Raw genomic sequence first — 12,583 nt, 5'->3', positions numbered from 1 at the left:
GGCTACTGTACAGTACTGTGCATGTCTACAGCTTTGTATTCATGTTAAATAATAGTAAATACATATAATTAAGACAAGGGTCAGGAGATCTAGGTTCTATTCTTAGCTCTACCACAGTCCCTCTGGGTGACTTTAGACAAGTCACTAAACCTCTTTGTATTTCATTTCCCATCTGTAAAATATATCTCATAATACTTCCTAGGAGTGTTGCGAGGCTTAATTCATTCATGTTTGTGAGGTACTTTGAGATCCTCAGGTGGAAGGCACTATAGAAATGCCAAGAATTGCTGGTATTACATTTTCTGCATAGCTTTCTTTTGTATTCTACCATGCTAGATACATGTACATACCAAAATGAAAAATCACTCAGTACTCACTTATTCACTCAGCTCTAATCATGGTATAGCCAGTCCCTAAAAGTGTGTATGATGTGTCAGCCCTAGGATCAGTGTTGGGCAATATACTAGAAAAAATAGAGTAGCATCCATATATAGGATCCAGGCCACTTTATTAGGCTATTGCACAAGTTACTAATTATCTTTTGGTATAGAAGCAGGGTTGGGTCTTAATTGCACGGTACCATCAGAGATCATTACAGCAACATGATCCAAGTCTGAAAATACCACGGCCACACCGACACATATTGCTCAAGACAATAATACCGATACCAGAGCAAGGAACCAAGTTTGATGTCCCCATAATACGTATCACACAGAAACATACCTCATCAACAAATCATGATAAATAATAGTACTTGGCACTTTTATATCTTTCATTCGAGGATCTCAAAGCACTTGACATAGTAGGTCAACAAACCCCCTTTTTACAGATGGGGAACCCGAGGCAGAGTCATGAATAGAAACCAGGCTTCCAAGCTTCCATATATCCCTGCGAGCAGATATCTGTGCAATGTCATAACACCTCAAGCACAGCATGCACCACAGGAAACAATGTATACCACTTTGGAATCTTATGTTTTTATAACACTACAACAGTTTATCTGACCAGCATGTAAATTGGAAAAAAAAAATCAAACATTGGAGGCCATATTTCTTCAAAGATTTCCAGTCACTCTGTAATTTTAAATTGGAGGTGATTCAGTTGCTGGTCTAGACATGTGATGGTTACAATCATGGCAACACATTATTATTATTTTAGAGTGGTAGCTGTGTTAGTCTGTATCAGCAAAAACAACAAGGAGTCCTCTAAGATGCCACAAGGACTCCTCGTTGTTTTTATTATTATTGGTGACCTTAGGCAATAATGTATTGCACATTGTATGAACCAGTACATAATGGTGGACAGCAGGACATTCCCACAGTATGGGATGGATCAAGTGAAATTATAACGTGTATATATATTTCCATTTAATCTTCCATAGTGCTAATTTGCATGGATGCTATAAATAAGCAAATAGTGAATGTGCCTAAACACCCCAAAGTCAACCATCAGACACAAAGGGAATGGTGCACCCAGCCCCTAATCATGTGCCATTGTACAACCACTTGCTTTAAAACCAGATCCATTTTATTGAGTCCAGATAACCACACTCTCACCCTCTTCCTGCTCCTAATCCCATGTGATCAATGAGCTGATGGAGAAATATTGAAATGTCAGTGATTTGCTGTATAAGTGATGTGCTTACTACTTGTGGTTGCACAAACCCAGAGTGTCCAAAGTTCACTGCCCTAGGATGATTCAAACAGCATGACAGACAGCTGCGTCTTTATACTACACAACTTTGTGTGCTGTGCATAAGAGCTGATTGTTAATCCTATGGCTAATATGGTGGGGAACCATTCGAGGAGCAATAATGTGTGCCAGTGCATGCCATTAGTATGGAATCATAGAAATACTGGGCTGGAAGGGACTTGGAGAATTCCTCAAGTCCAGCCCCCAGTGCTGAGTCAGGACCAAGTAAACCAAAACCATCCATGACAGGTGTTTGCATAGGCACCGACTCCGTGGGTGCTCCGGGGCTGAAGCACCCATGGGGAAAAATTGGTGGGTGCTCTGCACCCACCGGCATCTCCCCTGCCCCAGCTCACCTCCGCTCCGCCTCCTCCCCTGAGCACGCTGCATCCCCACTTCTCCTCCCAGCGTGTGCCGCCACGAAAGGGCTGTTTCGTGGCGGCACGCGCTGGGAGGGAGCGGGAGGAGGGGGAACATGGCACGCTCTGGGAAGAGACCTGGTGGGGGATTTGGGAGGGGGTGGAGTTGGGGGCGGGGACTTTGGGGAAGGGGTTGGAATGGGGTCAGGGCAGGGGTGGGAGGGGTTGGGACAGGGGTGGAGTCAGGTCGGAGCCGGAGGCGAGCACCCACCAACGCTGGGAAAAGTTGGCGCCTATGGGTGTTTGTCTAGACTGTTCTTCAAAAATCTCCCATGATGGGCATTCCACAACCTCCCTTGGAAGCCCATTCCAGAAACCCTTACAAAGTTTTTCCTAATATCTAACCTAAATCTCCCTTGCTGCAAATTAAGCACATTATTTTTTGTCCTACCTTCAGGGGACATGGAGAACAACTGATCACGGTCATCTTTATAACAGCTCTTAACGTATTTGAAGACTTATCAGGTCTTCTTTTTTCAGGACTAAACATGCACCGTTTTTTTAACCTTTCCGCATAGGTCAGGTTTTCTAAACTTTTTATCATTTTCATTATTCTCCTCTGGACTTTCTCCAATTTGTCCACATCTTTCTTAAAGTATGGTGCCCAGAACTGGACACAGTACTCCAGTCAAGGTATCATCACTGCCGATTAGAGTACTTTCCATGTCTTACATAAGACGCTCCTTTTAATACACTCCAGGATAATATTAGCTTGCCTTTTTTTTTTTTTTTTTTTGTAACTGCACCATATTGTTGCCTCATATTCAATTTGTGGTCCACTATAAATCCCGGATTCTTTCCAGCAGTACTACGGCCTAGTCAGTTGTTCCCCATTCTGTAGCTGTGCCCCTCATTTTTCCTTCCTAACTTTCTGTTCTCCAAAATGTAGCAATCCCACCCAGTTTGGTGTCATCTACAGATTTTATAAGCACACTCTCCATTCCATTATACAAGTCATTAATAAAAATATTGAATAGTGCTAGTCCCAGGGCAGACTCCGACAAGCACCCAACAGATAGGCCCTGCCAGACTGACAGCAAACCACTGATAACTATTCTTTGAGTATGGTCTTTCAAGCAGTTGTGCACCCACCTGATAGTAATTTCTCTAAACCATATATCCCTAGCTTGCTTATGAGAATGTCATCTCGGACTCTGTCAAAAGCTTTACTAAAATCAAGATATATCATGTTTACTGCTGCCCCCAGCCTCCCATCCACTAGGTCAGTAACTTTGTCAAAGAAGAAAATTAGGTTCTTGACAAATCTATGCTGGCTATTCCTTATAAACCTGTTGCCCTCTAGGTGCTTACAAATTGATTGTTCAGTAATTTGTTCCAGTATCTTTTCAGCCTCAAAATTGGGCTGACTAGTCTATAATTCCCTGGTTCTTTTTTGTTCCCCTTTTAAAAGATTTGTACTAATATGCCAGTATATCTATGTATTGTTTATTATACTGCCAGTAATTGGGTCTCTGATTTTCCTAAACACTAACACCACTGGCAATAACAGCAGTGTTGTTTTTGTGATATTTCCTGGGCAATATTTATAGTGAGGTCTGGAAGGTCAGTGAGTTTGATAAGGATTAAAATAATCTGCATTAGTATCTAGTTATAAGCAACCAAGCCCCAGACATGGTCTAAAAAGAGTTGTATGGCTGTAATGTGGGAGCAGAGAGTATCTAGGGCACACACAATGGGCCAAATTCACAGATGACCAATGGTGTTGTCAGTTATATATTGGTAAAAAGATGCAAATAGGTATAAATAGGTGTAGCTTACATACTAATGGGACAGTGGAGGGTGAGGAGGAGAAGCAAGAGAGGGTATGAAGATGCAAGAGAAAAAGTCTTTAAATAAAGACTTCAGATTGTCTTGGACAAAAACTCTTCCATGCCGAATGAACGCTCACTATGAGATGAAACTAAGAGAAGAAAATGTAATCTCAATATTAGGAAAGTGACACTATGGAGAAATCTCCCATGGACAGTGGTGGAGGCTCATCTTTCCAGAATGTCAAAACTAGACCAAACAAAACACTAGGGAAAGGTACTGTAGGCAGATGACTTGGTGATCTAATGAAGTCTTCCATCTTTCTATGATTCTATGAAAACTGGTGAGGCTTGTGTTATTTTACACCTTTCTATTAAGTTACTTATCCAGCTACACCCTTCCCTTTTGTTTCTTCACAGCATAAGTTACACCCAGCTGCCAACATGTAATTTACACCACCCTTTGTCACCTCTGAATTTGGCCCAAAGGGTTTAAACATTTTTTTTAAAAGACAGACATTTTAGTTAAAACTTGTTCAATTATAATATTCTACCAATTTTTATGTATTTCATGAGGGCAGTTGTATTTTTGTCATAAGAGATCCCGTTAGTACATACAAATTAGATGCAGTGAATTACAAATATTACTGAAATTAAACAGCAGTCATTTAGGCCCTGATCCTGCAGCTTGATCCATGCAGGTGAACCCATGGATTTAGTAGGAGCCCCAAGAACTTCAATAAGGCTCTGCACAGGGTCCATCCTCATTGTTTTAGTTGCAAGATTGGGGCTCAATACAGAAATACTTCATAGAGGATTTTTTCAGGGCAATGTTTGTAGTATTGAGTACTAGAGATGGTGAGTGAGGAGTTCTGCGAATGTGGGCATGGAAGTCAGAATCACAAGTGCCACCATTTTTACTGTCCACATTTCAACCCTGTGGATTAGTCACTTTTACTCACTCATCAGTAAGCACAGATTATCTGCAACTCCTACTTGCAAAATGCTCTCAATTAATCTCAAAACATCCTGAATCACATACCAAAGGATGTCAAACTAATTTGTTTACAGCAGTAGCTTCCTGCATATTAATATCTGCCTCAGAAGAGGTGATGCACTTTGTTTTCAAAACTTTGTTTCTTTTCCTTCTTGATCTTTTGCAACTTGGAATATTTTCTCTGGGAGCCTGGTGTTCACCATATGAAGGATGTACCCAGTCCACCAAAGCTCTCCTTTCACAAGCATTGTTTCAATGTTGTTTGTGCAACTTCTCATTATTCATGATTTTATCTTGCCACTTTGTGTGAATAATAGCTTAGAGGTGTTGTTGATGAAATGCTTTCAGCATTTATTTGCAGGCAATAACTTGTCAATGTTTCACAGAGTAAGGTAGAAAGGCTGCAACATGGTAAACACACCTTTTGTCCAATACTGTTTCGGTTCCAGACTCCAGATTGCATTCTGTTATAGTGTGAATATGCCTTTTATATTCAAGCAATGATTTTAACAGGCAGCATGATCTAATAGAATAAGTATAGGACTGGGAACTTGGAACTTCTGACTTCTAATCCTGGCTCTTCCACTGCCTAGTCCTTTATCCAAAGATCTTCTTGAATTAGGAAGGGTAGTAATCCAATTGTAGGCAACTCCCACAAAAAAAGAAAATCAAATGCGAGGAAAGGATAAAGAGCATTGGCTTCCCTCCCTGAAGACATTTACGGAAAGAAAAGGAAAAGAGCTGGTGAAGGAATATGGTAAAGTCAATTTCAGGCAAGTGGCCAGGGCCCATTAGAGGGGAATTGTATGGTGATAAGAACCCAGAATTAGCTTGACAGGGTGAGATATTCTTCAGGCCCATAGGCCATTTCAATCTCCTCAAACAGAATTGAGATGAGGGAGGAACCTCCTTTTCTGCTCTGGGAGAGGTCCTGAAGGCGTCTATTCAGACTCCTGCACTGGGCCATTGGGAGAAGGGGCCTGGGCACTCACTTAGGGGTCCTCTCCCTTTACACTCAGCAACAGGAAAGGGATCTTTAGGTAAAATTTAATGTTCCTGATTACTTCACTCCCCTTTCACAGTGAGAGGGGAATCAGAAGGCTCTTCTTCACATCATTTGTCAGTGGGGAAGCCCATAGGGGACCCAAACAAAACACCAGTATCAGGAAACTAAAACTTCTAGATGGTTGCAATTCTGCTCATTTTATCTGAACCAAGGTAGTTCGGGCTGGTTCATGTAAAGGCATTTTGGTTTCAGCCTCTCTATTTAAAATAGATTCACCAATACAAGACAAATGACCACCTACTGTGTTCTGAAGAAGAGAGATCATCATTGTTGACAGCATTTTCTATTGTACTATGAATTTCATGTATTGTTTAAGAGTATCATTAAAGTACTAATTTGCATATCTATAACCTTCTGGGGCTTCTATGAGAGTAACTGGGAATAAAAACAATTAGCCAAGTGAGGGCTCAATTATGCCTTGAAGGCACAGACTGCATTGGGGGAAGGGCAGTGCCACACTGCCCAGTGGGCACTGCGGGAGGTAGTGTGTCTCCTAAAGAGACTGGTGCCTTTTCACTGCAGGTGATCACAATGTCCTGGAGATTGTCATTATGGACAGCAGAAACTGTCTCCTCAGTACATAAACAAACAAATTTACACCAAGTGCTGGACTCTTTGAAAAAACACACAACACATGATACTGGAAGAAATGTGAAATTAAAGCTTGGCATTTTTCATTTAGTCATGTAACCTGCCTTAACCTACTTTGAGAAATGCACCAGCTTCCATAATAGCAAGGTAAAGCACAAGATGCTGTTTTTATTAAAGCCGTAAGTAAAATTATTACTACACATTTGCAGTAAGAAAATCCCATAAGAGAACAGATGTGAATTAGATTTCTTTTCCTTCCCCTCCTACATAGTATCATCTATTCTCTTTAAACTAAAGTTATCTCAGAGAGAGATAATGCCTCTGGGCAGAAACAACTATGTAAGCACCAGAAAGCTCTGCAAGGCTCCCCTCATTATTTTCCTCCGCATTATTTTGTCAAAGTTTGGGACTTGCCCCCCTGAGGAAGATACTGGAGGTCTGACCCATACACCCCACCAATCCCCTGGGATCTACTGTGGGCATATATCTATCCACTTGAAGGCCTTGTGCCCAGGGCCAGCGCAACCCATTAGGCGACCTAGGCAGTCGCCTATGGCACTACAATTTGCAGGGCGGCGACCGTGGCAGTATTTCGACGACGGGACCTTCCGCCGCCTTTGTGGGGGGCGGCATTTCGGGGCGGGACCTTCCGCCGCCTAGGGCGGCAGAAAAGCTGGCGACGCTCCTGCTTGTGCCTCTGCATTGGCTTTGGATTCCGTGAAGCTCTACCTTGGCTTCCTGACATTGTGTTTCTTTGGAAGCCACAAAACCAGGAACCCCGGGGCTGGTGCCTCTCCTTCTGACCCCCACCTTCTTTAAAAGGAGTTCCTCAGTCCAAAGAGCCCTTCACAGGAAGGGAAATAATGCCTTTGGCTGTATTATATTTCACAGTACACAGGAGAAGATGAACATCCCCCCTCTCGACTCATGAATCCCTAGACCTGCAGACACCACTCTGTGCTCTTCAGAGGAATGGGGGACGGGGAGGGACAGCACTGTGAGGGTGCTTGACCCTTCAACCATCTGCCTGGGGAGAGCCACACAGAGAAGTTCCTGTCAGTGCATGGATCCTAAGGGCAGACTCTGGACTTTGGTTCTCTGGAGTGTTCCAAGGCACTTTTGAATCTGACAGTGCTATATGGTTTCGGTGGGACAAGACACTCTGCCAAAGCTTCTTGTGTACAATGTGGTAATTGGATTTTAGAATTTCACTGACAAAGGCTCTTATAATATACAAGCATGCGTCTGACGAAGTGAGTATTCACCCCACGAAAGCTTATGCTCCAATACATCTGTTAGTCTATAAGGTGCCACAGGACTCTTTGTCGCATAACATACAATGTCCTCTAAGTGTACACCTGGGATCTAGGTACAGCATAGGGATCCCTCTTTTCTTTTTGGTAACCTCTATTGTGTTTATGTTGCTTAGTTATACAGCCAGTATTTTCACATCTCTGAGGAAGCTCTGGGAACTGGAGAGATACTCACACAGGTCGGCCTTCCGCAGATTTTTCATTCTGATAATTTTTACACTGAGCAAGTTGCAAGGAGAGGGCTCCATCTGCTGAACAATGACAAACAAAGGACATGGAATGAACATACGCAGAGAGAGAGAAATAAACTCCAGAGTAAGCTGAGTCAGCTATTGTGTCCTCTTAAATATTTCGATACAAATCACCAAAAAGTTTCTGGATGAAATTCTTCCCTGTGACATGTTCAGCTTCTTTCTCTGTGCAGGTTTATGGCCATGTAGATCTGTGCTGTGCCTGGAACCACTGGTCAAGCCTCCAACTTGCCCAGATTCTTCCCTTTTTTTATTCTGGGTGAGCTAGGGGAGACTCCACTTTAGAGGTGTGAGGTTATTTATTATAACTTATTCCACTCACTAATAGTCAATAAAAAGAGCTGGGGAGAAGATTGTATTAACCAATCAATATGACAGGTGTGACTTAACATCTTATGATCCAATGGCATGGAAATATATGGTGGCTCATAAATGTATTTTGTTTTATCAATACCAGTTAATATATAAATAAAGACACCAGTTCCACTGATCTGTGCAAATTCAAAGGAAGTCATTTCGCATCCACCATTATTTTATTAAATTAAATTTCAGCAGACTCTTATTACTAACTCACTGACCAGCATTCCTTTTGTTTTGGGTTTTATGTAATCATTCGCAGCTAATCTGGTGAATTCCATGCAGAAGCAGCATATTCTGTATAGGAATGAGCAATATGTCTTTTCCTTATTAAATCTTAAGTGATATTTCAAATACACTCTATATGGAGCTACAACTGAAAACCACATGAAAATTTCAACTCTTTGAAAAATCTGCTGCCTCTCTTTTACTTGAGCCACTCCTAAGAAGCATATTGCATATCCTTCAGAGTCTGCAATGGCTGGCAATTCATACCTAGATGCAGCAATTCCAGGGACCTCCAAAGCTGAAAGCATTTTAATCTAAAGCTCTGACGCTAGGAACTGTAAAAACTCTCATTCTCTGTGGATTGGCACAGAAGGGGGAACTGTAACACTCACTAACCACAAATAGAGAATCACCACTGAAACCATCACATTCTGACATGATGTGACTATTTTGCATATTGTACAGTCAACAGGAGATAATGAAGCAGGACAAAAAATGCTAATATCAATACTGTTGACATTCTGCACCAGAGCCTCAGCTGATTCAAATCACCATAACTCCACTGATTTCAATAAAGCTATGCCAACTCACACCCTCTGAGGATCTGGCCCAGAATATCAACAAAAGTGGGTCTCAAAGACTCAGACCCCTGTAGAACACAGGAAGTGAAACTGACATCTTTAGAATTCTCTCCCTCAGTATCCTGGGTTGGGCAACTTTTCCTTCAAAGAAGGAGCCAGAAAGAATATATATTCTGGAAACATAGGGAAATCATTGGAAAACTGAAGGTCACTTAACAATCCTGTCAGGAATGTGAGACATAAGGCTGACTCGGGCAAAACTCTTATCTTGGGTAAGGATCAGAGAAACATGGCACATGTCCACAAGCATGGGGGGGGGTGGAGGGTAGGGCGTTCCGTAAATGAATTTCCATTTAAAGGAATTAATATAGAAAATAATAAAAGTTCCATGCTCCAATCCACACACACACAAAAAGAAGCGGAACTACACAGTGAAGAAAAGCTAGAGGAAGGGATTCAAAGCAGAAACAAAAGGACATTTCACCTATGAAGCAGGGAATGTTGCTATTACTAATTAATTATTCAACTTTTTGGTGATGAGCAAATTCAATCCCACCTTCCACCCCCACTAAAAACACAAAAACCTAAGCTAGTTTGTTCTCCTGGTACTTTTTGCATAAGATCAGTTTTTTGCACTGCATTGTGCACTGATTCATCTGATGTCTATCTACATTTCACAATGGATTTCTTTGCATGCTTCATTTTGAAAGGAAGCAAGAGGGGGCAGTGGTAACATTTAAAAGGAAACATCTTTTCAGTTTCAGTTGTTGGTATAAATCATTATTGCAGGGTCACATGTGGACCCCCAAATTTAGAGGAGTTCATTAACCCCTTAAGTGTTTTAACCTTTCCCACAGTTCCCCCTGTGTATCACCTCAGATGCATGAAAAATGGGGTCATTTTTGATTACATCATTTCTTATACTGTGTCCATCACCATGTCATCTGACTACCTATTTGACACAGAGTTACGGTATTAATTGATCATGCTGAAGGTATAGAGCAAACAAAACCCATCCAAGTGCCTTCATTGCTATGAAAGATGGTGTGGTAGGACAAACGCTTCTCACAGCCGTAGCTAGAGAACAAATAGCAAGTCTGCCTACTATAGATTGCTTCTGTAGTTAAAGCAGAACTCTGAAAACAGCACAAACTGCAGAAGCTGCCTGCACATCTGAATCTCAAATACTCTTATTTTGTTCTTTCTTACCTGGCACGAACTGGTAGATATCCCCATTGTGATCTTTGCTGCATTCAAGTCAGAGGCTAAAAGTGGTCCTTGAGCGTAGGTCACAGAGCTGACAGTGACTCCCAAAGCAGGTTTATACTCTTTAAACAGGTAGAAGTGAATGAGCAGGTGCTTTATAAACTGACTCAGAGCCCCACCCTTCCATGACTTCCAAAAATTAAGTAATTCCCGTCTCCTTTCTTTCATTAGGTGTGGGAACTGGAAAGATTTTCTTTGTAGGTTTAGTGATTGGGGGGAAGGGACAATACAGCAAAAGGGGCCCTATCCTTCAAATTATGGGTGCATAGCATATAAATAATTAATTAGATTTTATATTTATATAACCCCTTTCATTATAAATGATGCCAGAGTGCTTTTCAAACTAAAAAAGGGGGGGGAGGTGAAATGTCATGATAGGGGGCCACTATAGACCACCAAAAGTGGAGGGGGTGAAGAATGAGGCATTTCTGGAAGAGAAAACAAAAATAACCAAAACACAAGACCTGGTAGTAATGGGGGACTCTAACTACACAGGTATCTGTAGGAAAAATAATATGGCAAAACACAAAATGCCCAATAAGTTCTGATAATGTACTGGGAACAACTTCTTGTTTCAGAAGGTGCAGGAAGTAACCAAAGGGATAGCCATTTTAGACTTGATTCGACTAATAGGGAGGAATGCACTGAGAATCTGAAGGCTGAAGGCAATTTGGGTGAAAGTAATCATAAAATGATAAAATTCTTGATCCTAAAGAAAAGACGGAGGGAGAGCACCAGAATAAAGGAAATGGACTTAAAAAAAAATAGACAAACTCAGAGAACGGGTAGGTAAGGTCCAATGAGAAGAAAATCTATGGGATAAAGGAGTTCAGAAGAGCTGGCAGCTTTTCAAGGAGACAATATTAAAGGTGTCAAGGTTCCTTCCCCAGTCTGAAATTTAGGGTACAGATGTAGGGACCTGCATGAAAACCTCTAAGCTTCTCTACCAGCTTAGATCTGCTTTTGCTGCCACCACTCCCAATGTGCTAACTCCCTTCCCTGGGTAGCCTTGAGAGACTCCTCCACCAATTCCCTGGTGAACACTGATCCAAAACTCTTTGGATCTTAAAACAAGGAAAAATCAATCAGGTTCTTAAAAAGAAGGCTTTTAATTAAAGAAAGAAAGGTAAAAATCATCTCTGTAAAATCAGGATGGAAAATAACTTTAGAGGGTAATCAAAGTTAAAGAGCCCAGAGGACCCCCCTCTAGCCTTAGGTTCAAAGTACAGCAAACAGAGATAAACACTCTAGCAAAAGGAACATTTACAAGTTGAGAAAACAAAGATAAAACTAACACGCCTTGCCTGGCTGTTACTTACAAGTTTGAAATATGAGAGACTTGTTCAGAAAGATTTGGAGAGCATGGATTGATGTCTGGTCCCTCTTAGTCCCAAGAGCGAACAACCCCCAAAACAAAAGAGCACAAACAAAAGCCTTCCCCCCCACTAAGATTTGAAAGTATCTTGTCCCCCTATTGGTCCTTTGGATCAGGTGTCAGCCAGGTTACCTGAGCTTCTTAACCCTTTACAGGTAAAAGGATTTTGGTGTCTCTGGCCAGGAGGGATTATAGTATTGTACACAGGAGGGCTGTTACCCTTCCCTTTTAGTTATGACAAAAGGTATAACAGGAAACTATCCCACATAAAGTAGAAACATGGACAAAATGCTAAGGAAGAATACAAAAGAATATAACAAGCATGTAGGGACAAAATCAGAGAGGCTGAAGCACAGAAAGAGTTACACCTGGCAAGGAACATGAAAGGAAATAAGGAGAAGTTCTATTCAAAGAAAAATGTAGGTCCTCTACTTAGGGGGAAAGGAGAGCTAATAACTGATGGCATTAAGAAGCCTGAGGTATTTAATGCTTAGCAACAAGGGGGAAAGAGTACAAGCCAAAATAGAGAAAGAACAGGTTAAAGAATATTTAGATAAAGTCAGATGTAGGCAAGTCAGCAGGACCTGATGAAATTTACGCTAGTCTAGGGTACAAAAGGAACTAGCTAAAGTAATCTCAGAACTGCTAGTGATTATCTTTGAGAACTTATGGGTGAGG

General features: G+C 41.5%; 1 protein-coding gene across 2 annotated transcripts in view; it reads right to left on the bottom strand.

Moving 5' to 3' along the window:
- Window positions 1-10,596, bottom strand: part of LOC101934938 (cytosolic phospholipase A2 epsilon) — a 46,087-nt gene extending 35,491 nt beyond the window's left edge. The window contains exons 1-2 of one of the 2 annotated variants that reach the window (XM_024106616.3): window positions 10,474-10,596; window positions 8,023-8,098 (exon numbers count right to left, since the gene is read on the bottom strand). In XM_024106616.3, the coding sequence (XP_023962384.2) occupies window positions 8,023-8,098; window positions 10,474-10,500 (103 nt within the window). In that variant the 5' untranslated portion in view covers window positions 10,501-10,596. The remainder of the gene's footprint in view (window positions 1-8,022; window positions 8,099-10,473) is intronic. The other variant, XM_024106617.3, reaches the window with a different exon arrangement.
- Between the last annotated feature and the right edge of the window lie 1,987 nt (window positions 10,597-12,583).

The sequence above is a fragment of the Chrysemys picta genome, chromosome 4, assembly GCF_011386835.1.
Source record: "Chrysemys picta bellii isolate R12L10 chromosome 4, ASM1138683v2, whole genome shotgun sequence".
Taxonomy (NCBI): Eukaryota; Metazoa; Chordata; order Testudines; family Emydidae; genus Chrysemys; species Chrysemys picta.
Note: the sequence above shows the minus strand (reverse complement) of the source record. Positions and strands in the feature narration are given on the sequence as shown.